Source organism: Chiloscyllium plagiosum, unplaced genomic scaffold (assembly GCF_037043375.1).
Source record: "Chiloscyllium plagiosum isolate Xiang-an unplaced genomic scaffold, Cpla_swu_hap1 HiC_scaffold_3, whole genome shotgun sequence".
NCBI classification, from domain to species: Eukaryota; Metazoa; Chordata; class Chondrichthyes; order Orectolobiformes; family Hemiscylliidae; genus Chiloscyllium; species Chiloscyllium plagiosum.
Genome location: NW_028270141.1, coordinates 158,913,750 through 158,933,709, shown reverse-complemented (window position 1 = coordinate 158,933,709; position 19,960 = coordinate 158,913,750). Strand labels below are relative to the sequence as shown.

Below are 19,960 nucleotides of genomic sequence, written 5' to 3'. Positions count from 1 at the left end.
GCAGTCTCTGGGTCACCCTTACCCTGTCTATGTCCCTCTGCAGTCTCTGGGTCACCCTTACCCTGTCTATGTCCCTCTGCAGTCTCTGAGTCACCCTTACCCTGTGTATACCCCTCTGCAGACTCTGGGTCACCCTTACCCTGTCTATGTCCCTCTGCAGTCTCTGGGTCACACTTACCCTGTCTATATCCCTCTGCAGTCTCTGAGTCACCCTTACCCTGTCTATATCCCTCTGCACTCTTCGGGTCACCCTTACCCTGTCTATATCCCTCTGCAGACTCTGGTTCACCCTTACCCTGTCTATGTCCCTCTGCAGACTCTGGGTCACCCTTACCCTGTCTATGTCCCTCTGCAGTCTCTGAGTCACCCTTACCCTGTCTATGTCCCTCTGCAGACTCTGGGTCACCCTTACCCTGTCTGTATCCCTCTGCAGTCTCTGGGTCACCCTTACCCTGTGTATACCCCTCTGCAGTCTCTGGGTCACCCTTACCCTGTCTATGTCCCTCTGCAGACTCTGGGTCACCCTTACCCTGTCTATGTCCCTCTGCAGACTCTGGGTCACCCTTACCCTGTCTATGTCCCTCTGCAGTCTCTGAGTCACCCTTACCCTGTCTATACCCCTCTGCAGACTCTGGGACACCCTTACCCTGTCTATGTCCCTCTGCAGTCTCTGAGTCACCCTTACCCTGTCTATGTCCCTCTGCAGACTCTGAGTCACCCTTACCCTGTCTATATCCCTCTGAAGTCTCTGAGTCACCCTTACCCTGTCTATATCCCTCTGCAGACTCTGGGTCACCCTTACAAACCCCTCTGCAGTCTCTGAGTCACCCTTACCCTGTCTATGTCCCTCTGCAGTCTCTGAGTCACCCTTACCCTGTCTATATCCCTCTGCAGACTCTGGGTCACTCTTACATACCCCTCTGCAGTCTCTGAGTCACCCTTACCCTGTCTATGTCCCTCTGCAGACTCTGGGTCACCCTTACCCTGTCTATGTCCCTCTGCAGACTCTGGGTCACCCTTACCCTGTCTGTATCCCTCTGCAGTCTCTGGGTCACCCTTACCCTGTGTATACCCCTCTGCAGACTCTGGGTCACCCTTACCCTGTCTATACCCCTCTGCAGACTCTGGGTCACCCTTACCCTGTCTATGTCCCTCTGCAGACTCTGGGTCACCCTTACCCTGTCTATGTCCCTCTGCAGTCTCTGGGTCACCCTTACCCTGTCTATGTCCCTCTGCAGACTCTGGGTCACCCTTACCCTGTGTATACCCCTCTGCAGTCTCTGGGTCACCCTTACCCTGTCTATGTCCCTCTGCAGACTCTGGGTCACCCTTACCCTGTGTATACCCCTCTGCAGACTCTGGGTCACCCTTACCCTGTCTATACCCCTCTGCAGACTCTGGGTCACCCTTACCCTGTCTATGTCCCTCTGCAGACTCTGGGTCACCCTTACCCTGTCTATGTCCCTCTGCAGTCTCTGGGTCACCCTTACCCTGTCTATGTCCCTCTGCAGACTCTGGGTCACCCTTACCCTGTGTATACCCCTCTGCAGTCTCTGGGTCACCCTTACCCTGTCTATGTCCCTCTGCAGACTCTGGGTCACCCTTACCCTGTCTATGTCCCTCTGCAGTCTCTGGGTCACCCTTACCCTGTCTATGTCCCTCTGCAGACTCTGGGTCACCCTTACCCTGTCTATGTCCCTCTGCAGTCTCTGGGTCACCCTTACCCTGTCTATGTCCCTCTGCAGTCTCTGGGTCACCCTTACCCTGTCCATGTCCCTCTGCAGACTGTGGGTCACCCTTACCCTGTGTATACCCCTCTGCAGTCTCTGAGTCACCCTTACCCTGTCTATGTCCCTCTGCAGACTCTGGGTCACCCTTACCCTGTCTATGTCCCTCTGCAGACTCTGAGTCACCCTTACCCTGTCTATGTCCCTCTGCAGACTCTGGGTCACCCGTACTCTGTCTATGTCCCTCTGCAGTCTCTGGGTCACCCTTAACCTGTCAATATCCCTCTGCAGTCTCTGGGTCACCCTTACCCTGTCTATGTCCCTCTGCAGTCTCTGGGTCACCCTTACCCTGTCTATGTCCCTCTGCAGTCTCTGAGTCACCCTTACCCTGTGTATACCCCTCTGCAGTCTCTGAGTCACCCTTACCCTGTCTATACCCCTCTGCAGACTCTGGGTCACCCTTACCCTGACTATACCACTCTGCAGTCTCTGGGTCACCCTTACCCTGTCTATGTCCCTCTGCAGACTCCGGGTCACCCTTACCCTGTCTATGTCCCTCTGCAGACTCTGGGTCACCCTTAACCTGTCTATGTCCCTCTGCAGACTCTGGGTCACCCTTACCCTGTCTATGTCCCTCTGCAGTCTCTGAGTCACCCTTACCCTGTCTATTTCCCTCTGCAGTCTCGGGGTCACCCTTACCCTGTCTATGTCCCTCTGCAGACTCTGGGTCACCCTTACCCTGTCTATACCCCTCTGCAGTCTCTGGGTCACCCTTACCCTGTCTATGTCCCTCTGCAGACTCCGGGTCACCCTTACCCTGTCTATGTCCCTCTGCAGACTCTGGGTCACCCTTACCCTGTCTATGTCCCTCTGCAGACTCGGGGTCACCCTTACCCTGTCTATGTCCCTCTGCAGACTCTGGGTCACCCTTACCCTGTCTATGTCCCTCTGCAGTCTCTGAGTCACCCTTACCCTGTCTATTTCCCTCTGCAGTCTCGGGGTCACCCTTACCCTGTCTATGTCCCTCTGCAGACTCTGGGTCACCCTTACCCTGTCTATACCCCTCTGCAGTCTCTAGGTCACCCTTACCCTGTCTATACCCCTCTGCAGCTCTGGGTCACCCTTACCCTGTCTATACCCCTCTGCAGTCTCTGGGTCACCCTTACCCTGTCTATGTCCCTCTGCAGTCTCTGAGTCACCCTTACCCTGTCTATGTCCCTCTGCAGACTCTGGGTCACCCTTACCCTGTCTATGTCCCTCTGCAGACTCTGGGTCACCCTTACCCTGTCTATATCACTCTGCAGTCTCCGGGTCACCCTTACCCTGTCTATATCCCTCTGCAGACTCTGGGTCACCCTTACCCTGTCTATACCCCTCTGCAGACTCTGGGTCACCCTTACCCTGTCTATGTCCCTCTGCAGACTCTGGGTCACCCTTACCCTGTCTATACCCCTCTGCAGACTCTGGGTCACCCTTACCCTGTCTACATCCCTCTGCAGACTCTGGGTCACCCTTACCCTGTCTATACCCCTCTGCAGACTCCGGGTCACCCTTACCCTGTCTATATCCCTCTGCAGTCTCCGGGTCACCCTTACCCTGTCTATATCCCTCTGCAGACTCTAGGTCACCCTTACCCTGTCTATACCCCTCTGCAGACTCTGGGTCACCCTTACCCTGTCTATGTCCCTCTGCAGACTCTGGGTCACCCTTACCCTGTCTATGTCCCTCTGCAGTCTCTGAGTCACCCTTACCCTGTCTATGTCCCTCTGCAGTCTCTGGGTCACCCTTACCCTGTCTATACCCCTCTGCAGACTCTGGGTCACCCTTACCCTGTCTATGTCCCTCTGCAGTCTCTGAGTCACCCTTACCCTGTCTATGTCCCTCTGCAGTCTCTGGGTCACCCTTACCCTGTCTATGTCCCTCTGCAGACTCTGGGTCACCCTTACCCTGTCTATGTCCCTCTGCAGACTCTGGGTCACCCTTACCCTGTCGAGACCCCTCTGCAGTCTCTGGGTCACCCTTACCCTGTCTATACCCCTCTGCAGTCTCTGAGTCACCCTTACCCTGTCTATGTCCCTCTGCAGTCTCTGAATCACCCTTACCCTGTCTATGTCCCTCTGCAGACTCTGGGTCACCCTTACCCTGTCTATGTCCCTCTGCAGACTCTGGGTCACCCTTACCCTGTCTATGTCCCTCTGCAGACTCTGGGTCACCCTTACCCTGTCTATACCCCTCTGCAGACTCTGGGTCACCCTTACCCTGTCTATACCCCTCTGCAGACTCTGGGTCACCCTTACCCTGTCTATGTCCCTCTGCAGACTCTGGGTCACCCTTACCCTGTCTATGTCCCTCTGCAGTCTCTGGGTCACCCTTACCCTGTCTATGTCCCTCTGCAGACTCTGGGTCACCCTTACCCTGTCTATGTCCCTCTGCAGACTCTGGGTCACCCTTACCCTGTCTATGTCCCTCTGCAGACTCTGGGTCACCCTTACCCTGTCTATACCCCTCTGCAGACTCTGGGTCACCCTTACCCTGTCTATACCCCTCTGCAGACTCTGGGTCACCCTTACCCTGTCTATGTCCCTCTGCAGACTCTGGGTCACCCTTACCCTGTCTATGTCCCTCTGCAGACTCTGGGTCACCCTTACCCTGTCTATGTCCCTCTGCAGTCTCTGGGTCACCCTTACCCTGTCTATGTCCCTCTGCAGACTCTGGGTCACCCTTACCCTGTCTATGTCCCTCTGCAGACTCTGGGTCACCCTTACCCTGTCTATGTCCCTCTGCAGACTCTGGGTCACCCTTACCCTGTCTATGTCCCTCTGCAGACTCTGGGTCACCCTTACCCTGTCTATGTCCCTCTGCAGACTCTGGGTCACCCTTACCCTGTCTATGTCCCTCTGCAGACTCTGGGTCACCCTTACCCTGTCTATGTCCCTCTGCAGACTCTGGGTCACCCTTACCCTGTCTATGTCCCTCTGCAGACTCTGGGTCACCCTTACCCTGTCTATGTCCCTCTGCAGACTCTGGGTCACCCTTAGCCCTTGCCATTGTGTTTTTGAGTTGTTGCAAACTGAGCGATAATACATTCACTTTCCTCATCCTGGTCATTGCTGTAAATTGTAAATAACTATACGTTAACTGAGTCAAGTGTAAACCAGGACTCCATTGTGTCTTTGACTGTTCTCTGACCTCTTATACTCCCTCCCAATATTTCCCACAGCATCCCAACTCTCCTGATAGCCCCCACTGTTCCTCAGTTTCGGAATCTCCCTGCCATTGTTCCTGATTACCTTCCCCAGGTGCTCATTCATTGACTGCTCTGATGAAGGAAAGGATTTGTATGTCAGGCTGAGACAGTGCTTACAACGTCGGACAGCACAGGAACAGGCCCTTCGACCCACGAGGGTGTGTCAAACATGTCTCCTAATGGAACTGATTCCTTTGGGCTGCTCTTGCTAGTTTTTACCTCATTTTTTTCTGTAGTCGCTGGGATGAGGGAATAGTCAGGTGACATTGGGATTTGATTCTCAGTCAGGAATGTTATCCATTCCGCCATCAGTTTCTTCCTGTATTGTGCAGTGAATGGACCATAGTAGGTGATGCTTGCAGCAGAGAGAAGGGTGTCTCCCACAATTCCCTGATAATAGCCGTCTAACGCATCAAGACATTCCTTCCAACGGTCCTGTAAGGACAAGATCTGATTAATCCTGATCATCCGCACAAACAGTCAGAGAAATGTAGTGTGTTACTGGAGTTCGGGAGAATGACGGAGGGATATAAAACACTAAAGGGGATCTATAAGGTGGATGGTGAACAGGTGTTCCCACCCTCCCCCCCCCCGTTGTGGGACAGTCTAGAACAAGAGGTCATAGATATAGAATGAGAGGGGGTCGGTTCAAAACTGAGATGAAGAGAAACAACTTCTCTCTGAGGGTTGTGAGTCTGTGGAGCCCACTGCCCCAGAGTGCTGTGGCGGCAAAATCAATCAACAGATTCAAGAAACAATTCAATATGTTTCTGATGAAAAGCAGGATAGGGGGAGCAGGAAGAAAGTGGGGTTGAGACCAGGATAAGATTAACCACGATTATGTTAAACTGCAGAGTGGGCTCAAAGGCCTCAATTGGCCACTCTCGTTCCTAATTCCTATGTTCCACTCTCCCTCCCACTCTGTACTGGTTTCAGTCTCTGTCTCACTCTCTCTCTCTCTCTGTACTAGTCTATGTGTGTATCTCTCTCTCTCTCTCTCTCTCTCTCTATATATAAGTCTGTCTCATTCTGTCTCTCTGTACCAGCCTCATTCTCATTCTCTCTCTCTCTCCCTCACACCCCGTCTGCACCAGTCTGTCTCCCTCTCTGTACCAGTCTCATTCTCTCTCTCTCTCCCTCACACCCCCTCTGCACCAGTCTGTCTCTCTCTGTACCAGTCTCATTCTCTCTCTGTCTCCCTCACACCCCCTCTGCACCAGTCTGTCTCTCTCTGTACCAGTCTCATTCTCTCTCTGTCTCCCTCACACCCCCTCTGCACCAGTCTGTCTCTCTCTCTGTACCAGTCTCATTCTCTCTCTCTGTACCAGTCTCTCCCTCTCCCTCTCTCTATACCAGTCTCTGTCTCTCTCTCTCTCTCTCTTTCTCCCTCACCCCCCCCCGCACCAGTCTCTCTCTGTACCAGTCTCACTCTCACTCTCTCTCTCTGTACCAGTCTCTCCCCCTCCCTCTCTCTATACCAGACTTAGTCTCTCTCTCTCACTTTCTCAAACCCCCGCTGCACCAGTCTCTTTCACTCTGTACCAGTCTCTGTCTCACTCTCTCTTTGTATCAGTCCCTCTCTCTCTCTCCCTGTCTGTACCAGCATCTCTCTCCCTGTCTGTACCAGTCTCTCTCCCTCCCTGTCTGTACCAGTCTCCCTCCCTGTCTGTACCAGCATCTCTCTCCGTGTCTGTACCAGTCTCTCTCTCTCCCTGTGTGTACCAGTCTCTCTCCCTCCCTGTCTGTACCAGTCTCCCTCCCTGTCTGTACCAGCATCTCTCTCCCTGTCTGTACCAGTCTCTCTCCCTGTCTGTACCAGTCTCTCTCTCTCTCTCTCTCTCCCTGTCTGTACCAGTCTCTCTCCCTGTCTGTACCAGTCTCTCTCCCTCCCGTCTGTACCAGTCTCTCCCTCCCTGTCTGTACCAGCGTCTCTCTCCCTGTCTGTACCAGTCTCTCTCCCTCCCTGTCTGTACCAGTCTCTCCCTCCCTGTCTGTACCAGCGTCTCTCTCCCTGTCTGTACCAGTCTCTCTCTCCCTGTCTGTACCAGTCTCTCTCTCTCCCTGTCTGTATCAGTCTCTCTCTCCCTGTCTGTACCAGTCTCTCTGTCCCTGTCTGTACCAGTCTCTCTCCCCCTGTCTGTACCAGTCTCTCTCTCTCTCCCTGTCAGTCTCTCTCTCCCTGTCTGTACCAGTCTCTCTGTCCCTGTCTATACCAGTCTCTCTCTCCCTGTCTGTACCAGTCTCTCTCTCTCTCTCTCTCTCTCTCCCTGTCAGTCTCTCTCTTTCCTGGTCAGTACCAGTCTCTCTCTCTCTCCCTGTCTGTACCAGTCTCTCTCTCCCTGTCTATACCAGTCTCTCTCTCTCTCTGTCTATACCAGTCTCCCTCCATCCCTGTACCAGTCTCTCTCTCTCCCTGTCTGTAACAGTCTCCCTCTCTCTCTCTCCCTGTCTGTACCAGTCTCTCTCTCCCTGTCTGCACCAGTCTCTCTCTCTCTCTCTCCCTGTGTGTACCAGTCTCTCTCTCCCTGTCTGCACCAGTCTCTCTCTCTCTTCCTGTCTGTACCAGTCTCTCTCTCTCTCTCCCTGTCTGTACCAGTCTCTCTCTCTCTCTCTCCCTGTCTGTACCAGTCTCTCTCTCCCTGTCTGTACCAGTCTCTCTCTCTCTCTCCCTGTCTGTACCAGTCTCTCTCTCCCTGTCTGTACCAGTCTCTCTCTCTCTCTCCCTGTCTGTACCAGTCTCTCTCTCCCTGTCTGTACCAGTCTCTCTCTCTCTCTCCCTGTCTGTACCAGTCTCTCTCTCCCTGTCTGTACCAGTCTCTCTCTCTCTCCCTGTCTGTAACAGTCTCCCTCTCTCTCTCTCCCTGTCTGTACCAGTCTCTCTCTCTCCCTGTCTGCACCAGTCTCTCTCTCTCTCCCTCCCTGTCTGTACCAGTCTCTCTCTCCCTGTCTGCACCAGTCTCTCTCCCTGTCTGTACCAATCTCTCTCTCTCTCCCTGTCTGTACCAGTCTCTCTCTCTCTCTCCCTGTCTGTACCAGTCTCTCTCTCCCTGTCTGTACCAGTCTCTCTCTCTCTCCCTGTCTGTACCAGTCTCTCTCTCCCTGTCTGCACCAGTCTCTCTCTCTCTCTCTCCCTGTCTGTACCAGTCTCTCTCTCCCTGTCTGCACCAGTCTCTCTCTCCCTGTCTGCACCAGTCTCTCTCTCTCCCTGTCTGCACCAGTCTCTCTCCCTGTCTGTACCAGTCTCTCTCTCTCCCTGTCTGCACCAGTCTCTCTCTCCCTGTCTGCACCAGTCTCTCTCCCTGTCTGTACCAATCTCTCTCTCTCTCCCTGTCTGTACCAGTCTCTCTCTCTCTCTCCCTGTCTGTACCAGTCTCTCTCTCCCTGTCTGCACCAGTCTCTCTCTCCCTGTCTGCACCAGTCTCTCTCTCTCTCTCTCTTCCTGTCTGTACCAGTCTCTCTCTCCCTGTCTGCACCAGTCTCTCTCTCCCTGTCTGCACCAGTCTCTCTCTCTCCCTGTCTGCACCAGTCTCTCTCCCTGTCTGCACCAGTCTCTCTCTCTCCCTGTCTGCACCAGTCTCTCTCCCTGTCTGCACCAGTCTCTCTCCCTGTCTGCACCAGTCTCTCTCCCTGTCTGTACCAGTCTCTCTCTCTCCCTGTCTGTACCAGTCTCTCTCTCGCCCTGTCTGTACCAGTCTCTCTCTCCCTGTCTGTACCAGTCTCTCTCCCTGTCTGTACCAGCGTTTCTCTTCCCATCTGTACCAGTCTCTCTCTCTCCCTGTCTGTACCACTCTCTCTCTCCCTGTCTGTACCAGTCTCTCTCTCCCTGTCTGTACCAGTCTCTCTCTCCCTGTCTGTACCAGTCTCTCTCTCTCTCTCCCTGTCTGTACCAGTCTCTCTCTCCCTGTCTGTACCAGTCTCTCTCTCTCTCCCTGTCTGTAACAGTCTCCCTCTCTCTCTCTCCCTGTCTGTACCAGTCTCTCTCTCCCTGTCTGCACCAGTCTCTCTCTCTCTCTCTCCCTGTCTGTACCAGTCTCTCTCTCCCTGTCTGCACCAGTCTCTCTCCCTGTCTGTACCAATCTCTCTCTCTCTCCCTGTCTGTACCAGTCTCTCTCTCTCTCCCTGTCTGTACCAGTCTCTCTCTCCCTGTCTGTACCAGTCTCTCTCTCTCTCCCTGTCTGTACCAGTCTCTCTCTCCCTGTCTGCACCAGTCTCTCTCTCTCTCTCTCCCTGTCTGTACCAGTCTCTCTCTCCCTGTCTGCACCAGTCTCTCTCTCCCTGTCTGCACCAGTCTCTCTCTCTCCCTGTCTGCACCAGTCTCTCTCCCTGTCTGTACCAGTCTCTCTCCCTGTCTGTACCAGCGTTTCTCTTCCCATCTGTACCAGTCTCTCTCTCTCCCTGTCTGTACCACTCTCTCTCTCCCTGTCTGTACCAGTCTCTCTCTCCCTGTGTGTACCAGTCTCTCTCTCCCTGTCTGCACCAGTCTCTCTCTCTCCCTGTCTGTACGAGTCTCTCTCTCCCTGTCTGCACCAGTCTCTCTCTCTCCCTGTCTGTACGAGTCTCTCTCTCCCTGTCTGTATGAGTCTCTCTCTCCCTGTCTGTACCAGTCTCTCTCTCTCCCTGTCTGCACCGGTCTCTCTCCCTTTCTGTACCAGTCTCTCTCTCTCTCCCTGTCTGTACCAGTCTCTCTCTCCGTGTCTGTACCAGTCTCTCTCCCTGTCTGTACCAGTCTCTCTCTCTCTCTCTCTCCCTTTCTGTACCAGTCTCTCTCTCTCCCTGTCTGTACCAGTCTCTCTCTCTCTCCCTGTCTGTACCAGTCTCTCTCTCCGTGTCTGTACCAGTATCTCTCTCCCTGTCTGCACCAGTCTCTCTCTCTCTCTCTCCCTGTCTGTACCAGTCTCTCTCTCTCTCCGTCTGTACGAGTCTCTCTCTCCCTGTCTGTACCAGTCTCTCTCTCTCCCTGTCTGCACCGGTCTCTCTCCCTTTCTGTACCAGTCTCTCTCTCTCCCTGTCTGTACCAGTGTCTCTCCCTCCCTGTCTGTACCAGTCTCTCTCCGTGTCTGTACCAGTATCTCTCTCCCTGTCTGTACCAGTCTCTCTCTCCCTGTCTGTACCAGTCTCTCTCGCCCTGTCTGTACCAGTCTCTCTCTCTCTCCCTGTGTGTACCAGTCTCTCTCTCCCTGTCTGTACCAGTCTCTCTCGCCCTGTCTGTACCAGTCTCTCTCTCTCTCTCCCTGTCTGTACCAGTCTCTCTCTCCGTGTCTGTACCAGTCTCTCTCTCCCTGTCTGTACCAGTCTCTCTCTCCCTGTCTGTCCCAGTCTCTCTCTCTCTCCCTGTGTGTACCAGTCTCTCTCTCCCTGTCTGTACCAGTCTCTCTCTCCCTGTCTGTCCCAGTCTCTCTCTCTCTCCCTGTCTGTACCAGTCTCTCTCGCCCTGTCTGTACCAGTCTCTCTCTCTCTCTCCCTGTCTGTACCAGTCTCTCTCTCCGTGTCTGTACCAGCATGTCTCTCCCTGTGTGTACCAGTCTCTCTCTCCCTGTCTGTACCAGTCTCTCTCTCCCTGTCTGTCCCAGTCTCTCTCTCTCTCCGTCTGTACCAGTCTCTCTCTCCCTGTCTGTACCAGTCTCTTTCTCCCTGTCTGTACCAGCCTGTCTCTCCCTCTCTGTCTCTCAGTTCCTTGCCTAGCTGGATCAGATTGAATGTTGTCACCTTTTCGTTGCTAAGAGCAGTAATCAGGACGGATGCCCTCGAGAGCCTGGTCATAGTGAGCAGCTTGCGATTGGCCATTGCCTCCTTCTCCCGCACGGTCTCATTGAAAATCTGCTGCAGGGAATGCTGGTGATCCTCGATCTACAGGAGACAGGCAGTTGGGAAACACTGAGACAATACAATTCCCAAAGGCCCGGCCAGCCCACACCATCGGCCAGACACAAACACGGACATGGACACAGACCGGGAGACTGAGTCCTGCCGGAGCCGGGAGCACAAGGGGCACCAGAAAAAACCTGGTTTGTACAGCAGGATGTGACTAGGGCTGGGATTGGGATTGGGATTGAGATTTGAATTGGGGTTGGGGCTAGGATTGGGGCTGAGATTGGGAATGGGACTGGGATTGGGATTAGGTTTGCGACTGGGATTGGAGCTGAGATTAGAATTGGGACTGGGATTGGGGCAGGATTGGGATTGGCGTTGGGATTGAAGTTGGGTTTGGTATGGCAATTGAGGCTGGGATTGGGGCAGGGATTGGGATGGGATTAGGACTGGGATAGAGGCTAGGATTGGGATTGTAGCTAGGATTTGGATGGGGATTGAGGTGGGGATTGAGGGAACTGGGGTGGGGGTTGGGATTGGGATTGGAGTTGGGAAGGGGGAATTGGGGCTGGGAGTGAGTTTGGGATTGGGACTGGGATTGTGATTGGGGCTGGGATTGTGGCTGGGCCTGGGTTTGGGATTGGGATTGCGATTGGGACTGGGATTCGGATTGAGGCTGGAATCGGGCCTGGGATTGGGGTGGGAATTGGCATTGGGACAGATAGTAAGGCTAGGATTGGGATCTGGATTGGGGCCGGGATTGGGATTGGGACAGAAATTTGGGGCAGGGATTGGGATTGGGGTCTGGGATTGCCGCTGGGACTGGGATTGGGATTGTGATTGGGACTGGGTTTGGCATTTTTGAAATTAAAAACAAATCCCTACCGATGAGCTAGGAGATTTGGGCTGGAATCCCAGCTGGTCCGGAGGTATGTCACAACTTTTGAGATGTATTGCGTGTGGCCTATATGACTGATCTGGAATGTACATTATGGTAATATTAATGCTATCACAATCAGACTAGGATCCCCTGGATGGAGACAGATTGAACTCTGATGCACCTGCTCGAGCAGTCAACATACAAAATATTTGGAAATATACAATTTTTATGAATAAAGTATATTTTTGAGCAATAAAGTGTAGAGAAGGCTGGTGGGGTCAATTCCTGGGATGAACAGGTTCTCTTATGAAGAAAGATTGAGCAGGTTGACCCAATACACATTGGAGTTCAGGGTAATGTGGGGAACCATTGAAAACCCAGCAGGATGTTTGGCAGGCTGGATGCTGAGAGCATGATCTCCTTGTGGGAGAATCTGTATTGAAGGACCACAGTTTAAAACATGTCTCTGAACAATCTGAACGGATTCACTCAGCTGTTACACGCTACTGCTTAGCAATGGCTGAATATCTGGTATTTTCCGAAGACGAGATGCTGCTGTCAGCTAAGTAGACCTCCATATGATTAAGGAGGCTGTGTTGGAATTAAACTGCAGATTGGACTCGCCTCACATTCATACATTGGGACATGAGGACATTGTAACAGGAGTAGGCCATTTTGCCCTCCAGCAGACTGTGCTATTCTGGATGGTCAACTTTAACCCCAGATTTCAGCACTATCCACATATCCCTTCGATACATTACACTGCAACTCACTAACACTGACAGGAAGTAAATGAGGCCTAGGACTGATCCACTATTAACATTTTCCAACCGAAACAAGATTGTCTTCTGGGTGTTAGCCAATCCTGTGTCCACACCAATACGTTCCCACGAGCTCTGATCTTGTGCAATAATTTTTGATGTGGTTCCTTCTGAAAATCTAACTACACTTTTAAAGGTGTATTTGTTCAGAGGATGCTGGCTGGCGCAACATTTATTACTCATTCCAAGTTGCCACCTGGACTGACTGGCTGTATTCAGAGGGCCGTTAATACACGATCGCATTGCTGTGGGTCTGGAGTCACATGTAGACCAGACTGGGCAAGGATGACACGATCCATTCCCATATCCCTCCAGATGGGTTAGCAATGGTTACCATCACTGAGACCACCGTTCACGTCCAGATTTAGTTCCATCAATTGAAATTCCATCAGCCGCCAAATTGTGGGATTTGAACTCCTGACTCCAGGGAAGGATGAGCCTGTCCCTCCGGATTACTCAACCCAATGACATTCCCACTATGCTTACTGCTTCCCCCCTCCTTCCTCTATCACTTCCCCTTTATCAACCTTGCTCAAACAACTCTGGCGAATTTGTTAAAGCCTGATTTCCCTTCCACCAATCCATGCAGAGGCAATTGAATGCATCAAAGCGTTTCGAAATGTCCTCCATCTCTTCATTATTGATGGACTCGGGCATGTTCCCAAACTCAGACGTTGTGCTAACTGGCTGATGTTTTCTGTGTCCTTCCTTTTTCTCTCTCTCTCTCCCCGGGGTTGCCAGGTCAGCAGCTTTTTCACCATCAGCAAAGTTGCTAGCACCAAGGAAGGTGCAGCAAGTCTGGTCAAAAGCAAGAGCCTCACTATTGTATTGTTGGAGCGGTGATAACCTGGGAAAGTGACCAGACTAAAACCCAAAGGAATACAGTCCCAGCATCCTCAATCTCTCCTTTCTGGAATCTGTCTGGTGTGGCAAGTCGAACCTTGCTGAGGGAAGGAATGCTGGACTACACACCAGACTCCTGCCTACAGCGTTCCATACAACTGAAGCAAGCCTTCTTCTTCAAAGTTTGGGTGAAGATTTGTAGCTCGGGTGGTCGTTGTTGTGGTTCTGTTCGCCGAGCTGGAAATTTTTGTTGCAAACGTTTCGTCCCCTGTCTTTGTGTTGGCACACAAACCAACAGCCACTCTCAGACAACAACTCACCAGAACGAAGGACCCGATACCCAGCATGAGCAAAACCAATGTAGTGTACAAAATCCCATGCAAGGACTGCACAAAACACTATATAGGACAAACAGGAAGACAGCTAACGTTCCGCATCCACGAACATCAACTAGCCACGAAACGACACGACCAGCTATCCTTAGTAGCCACACACGCAGACGACAAGCAACATGAATTCGACTGGGACAACACTACCATTATAGGGCAAGCGAAACAAAGAACAGCCAGGGAATTCCTAGAAGCATGGCACTCATCCACAAACTCCATCAACAAACACATCGACCTGGACCCAATATACCGGCCACTACAGCGGACAGCTGAAACTGACAACCGGAAGCGGCAGAGTCAGGCCACTATAAATTCCAGAGGAAACACCACAGAAGCACTTCACAGGAGGCTCCCAAGCACTGAGGATGTCACCTAGACAGGGGACGAAACGTTTGCAACAAAGATTTCCAGCTCGGTGAACAGAACCACAACAAGCCTTCTTCTCTCCTGTCCTCAAATCCTCCTGAGACAAAGTACTGCCTCCTTTCGGAATGACTTACTGCAAGGTCAGCTAGGTCATCCCAATCCACGGACAACACAAATCCAGGTTGATTTGGTCAATCATGAAACTTTATTGCTGGAACAGCACAGCAGGTCAGGCAGCATCCAGGGAACAGGAGATTCGACGTTTCGGGCACAGGCCCTTCTTCAGGAATCCTGAAGAAGGGCCTGTGCCCGAAACGTCGAATCTCCTGTTCCCTGGATGCTGCCTGACCTGCTGTGCTGTTCCAGCAATAAAGTTTCAACTTTGATCTCCAGCATCTGCAGACCTCACTTTCTCCTCCCTGATTTGGTCAATCAGACAATTATAAATATCCAGGAATCACGTCCTCTGTATCAGCAGTCTCTGATGTTGTCCTGATCACTGTTGACAGGGGAATGGGTCCCGACGCTCTCCAAACAGAAGGTGTACGTTCAAACGGTGTATTGTTTTTTGAGTTTAGGGGGTTTACAATTTCCTGTTTCTCACTCTGGAGGCACCATTTCAAAATCAGACTAGACTTGTTCACCAATCCGCATCCTTTAGCCTCTGAGAGAGAAATTGCTATGGTCATTTGAAATCGAGCTTTCTTACGCTTACCCTGATGTGAAATGAAAAACAATGTCCCTCATTTCAAAAACATCACTCCCATTTCAGGCAGAGATGAGGAAAAATAGCTTCTTTCCACAGTCGAGGAATTCTCTTTCCCAATCAACAGTGGGCACTGATTTATTGAATAGATCCAAGGCTGAGCTGGACAGATTTCCGATTGACAAGAGGATTAGGAGTTGGAGGGAAATGACAGCAAAGAGATGGGAAGACAAGTCAGATCAGCAATGGTGGCACAGAACGTGGGAGAGACAAGCCAAATTGCTGACTCCTGTTCGGATTCTTTTCATCATGTGATGTACGCAGTTCTGAACAAGGGCGATGGTAATTGTTTCTGTTCAGAGAAATACCAATTCGATTGGAGGTTTTCACTGGAAAAGAACCAACAAACAGAAAGCCAACGATGTGTAGCGAGGTCCAGAGCCAACCTGCTTAACCTTTGGTCAGGCTTGCCAGCAAGGAGTGGATCTAGGAAGCACAGGCAGGAAGAACAATTAATGTAGGACCCTGGAGGGTTTTGATCCCAAATCACAGTGAAAGGTGGGGGGTATTGATCCACTATCACAGTGAAAGGTGATGGGTATTGATCCTCTATCACAGTGAAAGGTGGGGGGTATTGATCGTCTATCACAGTGAAAGGTGGGGGTATTGATCCTCTATCACAGTGAAAGGTGGGGGGTATTGATCCCCCATCACAGTGAAAGGTGGGGGTATTGATCCTCTATCACAGTGAAATGTGGGGGGTGTAGATCCTCTATCACAGTGAAAGGTGGGGGGTATTGATCCTCTATCACAGTGAAAGGTGGGGGTATTGATCCTCTATCACAGTGAAAGGTGGGGGGTATTGATCCCCCATCACAGTGAAAGGTGGGGGGTATTGATCCTCGATCACTGTGAAAGGTGGAGGGTATTGATCCTCTGTCACAGTGAAAGGTGATGGGTATTGATCCTCTATCACAGTGAAAGGTGGGGGGTATTGATCCCCCATCACAGTGAAAGGTGATGGGTATTGATCCCCCATCACAGTGAAAGGTGGAGGGTATTGATCCTCTGTCACAGTAAAAGGTGGTGGGTATTGATCCACTGTCACAGTGAAAGGTGAGGGGTATTGATCCCCCATCACAGTGAAAGGTGGGGGGTATTGATCCTCTATCACAGTGAAAGGTGGGGGGTATTGATCCCCCATCACAGTGAAAGGTGGGGGGTATTGATCCCCCATCACAGTGAAAGGTGGGGGGTATTGATCCTCTATCACAGTGAAAGGTGGAGGGTATTGATCCCCCATCACAGTGAAAGGTGGGGGGTATTGATCCTCTATCACAGTGAAAGGTGGAGGGTATTGATCCTCTATCAAAGTGAAATGTGGGGGGTATGGATCCTCTATCACTGTGAAAGGTGGGGGGTATTGATCTCCCATCACAGTGAAAGGTGGGGGGTATCGATCCCCCATCACAGTGAAAGGTGGGGGGTATTGATCCCCCATCACAGTGAAAGGTGGGGGTATTGATCCTCTATCACAGTGAAAGGTGGAGGGTGTTGATCCTCTATCACAGTGAAAGGTGGGGGGTATTGATCCTCGATTACAGTGAAAGGTGGGGGGAATTGATCCTCTATTACAGTGAAAGGTGGAGGGTATTGCTCCTCTGTCACAGTGCAAGGTGGGGGTATTGATCCTCTATCACAGTGAAAGGTGGGTGGTATTGATCCTCTATCACAGAGAAAGGTGGAGGGTATTGATCCTCTATCACAGTGAAAGGTGTGGGGTATTGATCCTCTATCACAGTGAAAGGTGATGGGTATTGATCCTCTATCACAGTGAAAGGTGGGGGGTATTGATCCCCCATCACAGTGAAAGGTGATGGGTATTGATCCTCTATCACAGTGAAAGGTGGAGGGTATTGATCCTCTATCAAAGTGAAATGTGGGGGGTATGGATCTCCCATCACAGTGAAAGGTGGGTGGTATCGATCCACCATCACAGTGAAAGGTGGGGGGTATCGATCCACCATCACAGTGAAATGTGGGGGGTATTGATCCCCCATCACAGTGAAAGGTGGGGGTATTGATCCTGTATCACAGTGAAAGGTGGAGGGTGTTGATCCTCTATCACAGTGAAAGGTGGGGGGAATTGATCCTCTATTACAGTGAAAGGTGGAGGGTATTGCTCCTCTGTCACAGTGCAAGGTGGGGGTATTGATCCTCTATCACAGTGAAAGGTGGGTGGTATTGATCCTCTATCACAGAGAAAGGTGGAGGGTATTGATCCTCTATCACAGTGAAAGGTGTGGGGTATTGATCCTCTATCACAGTGAAAGATGGGGGGTATTGATCCTCTGTCACAGAAAAAGGTGGTGGGTATTGATCCTCTGTCACAGTAAAGGTGGAGGGTATTGATCCTCTGTCACAGTGATCGGTGGAGGGTATTGATCCCACATCACAGTGAAAGGTGGGGGGTATTGATCCCCCATCACAGTGAAAGGTGGGGGTATTGATCCTCTATCACAGTGAAATGTGTGGGGTGTAGATCCTCTATCACAGTGAAAGGTGGGGGGTATTGATCCTCCATCACAGTGAAAGTGGGGGGTATTGATCCCCCATCACAGTGAAAGGTGGGGGTTATTGATCCTCTATCACAGTGAAAGGTGGTGGGTATTGATCCTCTGTCACAGTAAAAGGTGGTGGGTATTGATCCTCTGTCACAGTGAAAGGTGAGGGGTATTGATCCCCCAGCACAGTGAAAGGTGGGGGGTATTGATCCTCTATCACAGTGAAAGATGGGGGGTATTGATCCCCCATCACAGTGAAAGGTGGGGGGTATTGATCCCCCATCACAGTGAAAGGTGGGAGGTATTGATCCTCCATCACAGTGAAAGGTGGAGGGTATTGATCCCCCATCACAGTGAAAGGTGGGGGGTATTGATCCTCTATCACAGTGAAAGGTGGAGGGTATTGATCCTCTATCACAGTGAAATGTGGGGGTATGGATCCTCTATCACAGTGAAAGGTGGAGGGTATTGATTCCCCCATCACAGTGAAAGGTGGGGGTTATTGATCCTCTATCACAGTGAAAGGTGGAGGGTATTGATCCCCCATCACAGTGAAAGGTGGGGGGTACTGATCCTCCCATCACAGTGAAAGGTGGGGGGTATTGATCCTCTATCACAGTGAAAGGTGGAGGGTATTGATCCTCTATCACAGTGAAATGTGGGGGGTATGGATCCTCTATCACAGTGAAAGGTGGGGGGTATTGATCCTCTATCACAGTGAAAGGTGGGGGGGGGGGGGCGTATTGATCCTCTATGACAGTGAAAGGTGGGGGTTATTGATCTCCTATCACAGTGAAAGTTGGGGGTTATTGATCCCCCATCACAGTGAAATGTGTGGGGTAATGATCCTCTATCACAGTGAAAGGTGGGGGGTATAGATCCTCTGTCACAGTAAAAGGTGGTGGGTATTGATCCTCTGTCACAGTAAAGGTGGAGGGTATTGATCCTCTGTCACAGTGATCGGTGGAGGGTATTGATCCCACATCACAGTGAAAGGTGGGAGGTATTGATCGCCCATCACATTGAAAGGTGGGGGTATTGATCCTCTATCATAGTGAAAGGTGGGGGGTATTGATCCTGTATCACAGTGAAAGGTGGGGGGAATTGATCCTCTATCACAGTGAAAGGTGGAGGGTATTGATCCTCTATCACAGTGAAAGGTGTGGGGTATTGATCCTCTATCACAGTGAAAGGTGGAGGGTATTGATCCTCTATCACAGTGAAAGGTGGGGGTATTGATCCTCTATCATAGTGAAAGGTGGGGGGTATTGATCCTGTATCACAGTGAAAGGTGGGGGGAATTGATCCTCTATCACAGTGAAAGGTGGAGGGTATTGATCCTCTATCACAGTGAAAGGTGTGGGGTATTGATCCTCTATCACAGTGAAAGGTGGGGGGTATTGATCCTCTATCACAGTGAAAGGTGGAGGGTATTGATCCTTGATCACTGTGAAAGGTGGAGGGTATTGATCCCCCATCACAGTGAAAGGTGGAGGGTATTGATCCTTGATCACTGTGATAGGTGGAGGGTATTGATCCCCCATCACAGTGAAAGGTGTGGGGTATTGATCCTCTATCACTGTGAAAGGTGGGGGGTATTGATCCTCTATCACAGTGAAAGGTGGAGGGTATTGATCCTCTATCACAGTGAAAGGTGTGGGGTATTGATCCTCTATCACAGTGAAAGGTGGGGGGTATTGATCCTCTATCACAGTGAAAGGTGGAGGGTATTGATCCTTGATCACTGTGAAAGGTGGAGGGTATTGATTCCCCATCACAGTGAAAGGTGGGGGGTATTGATTCCCCATCACAGTGAAAGGTGGAGGCTATTGATCCCCCACCATACTGAAAGGTGGGTGGTATTGATCCTCTATCACAGAGAAAGGTGGAGGGTATTGATCCTCTATCACAGTGAAAGGTGTGGGGTATTGATCCTCTATCACAGTGAAAGGTGATGGGTATTGATCCTCTATCACAGTGAAAGGTGGGGGGTATTGATCCCCCATCACAGTGAAAGGTGATGGGTACTGATCCTCTATCACAGTGAAAGGTGGAGGGTATTGATCCTCTATCAAAGTGAAATGTGGGGGGTATGGATCCTCTATCACTGTGAAAGGTGGGGGGTATTGATGTCCCATCACAGTGAAAGGTGGGGGGTATCGATCCACCATCACAGTGAAATGTGGGGGGTATTGATCCCCCATCACAGTGAAAGGTGGGGGTATTGATCCTGTATCACAGTGAAAGGTGGAGGGTGTTGATCCTCTATCACAGTGAAAGGTGGGGGGTATTGATCCTCGATTACAGTGAAAGGTGGGGGGAATTGATCCTCTATTACAGTGAAAGGTGGAGGGTATTGCTCCTCTGTCACAGTGCAAGGTGGGGGTATTGATCCTCTATCACAGTGAAAGGTGGGTGGTATTGATCCTCTATCACAGAGAAAGGTGGAGGGTATTGATCCTCTATCACAGTGAAAGGTGTGGGGTATTGATCCTCTATCACAGTGAAAGATGGGGGGTATTGATCCTCTGTCACAGAAAAAGGTGGTGGGTATTGATCCTCTGTCACAGTAAAGGTGGAGGGTATTGATCCCACATCACAGTGAAAGG

The 19,960-nt window shown here is 51.3% G+C and overlaps 1 protein-coding gene across 1 annotated transcript in view; it reads right to left on the bottom strand.

Annotated features, from left to right (window-relative positions):
• LOC122540190 (dynein axonemal heavy chain 6-like) overlaps positions 1-19,960 on the bottom strand; it is a 1,075,999-nt gene that overhangs the window by 290,381 nt on the left and 765,658 nt on the right. The window contains exons 58-59 of the mRNA XM_087984706.1: positions 10,681-10,821; positions 5,194-5,409 (exon numbers count right to left, since the gene is read on the bottom strand). Coding sequence (XP_087840832.1) covers positions 5,194-5,409; positions 10,681-10,821 — 357 coding nt within the window. The remainder of the gene's footprint in view (positions 1-5,193; positions 5,410-10,680; positions 10,822-19,960) is intronic.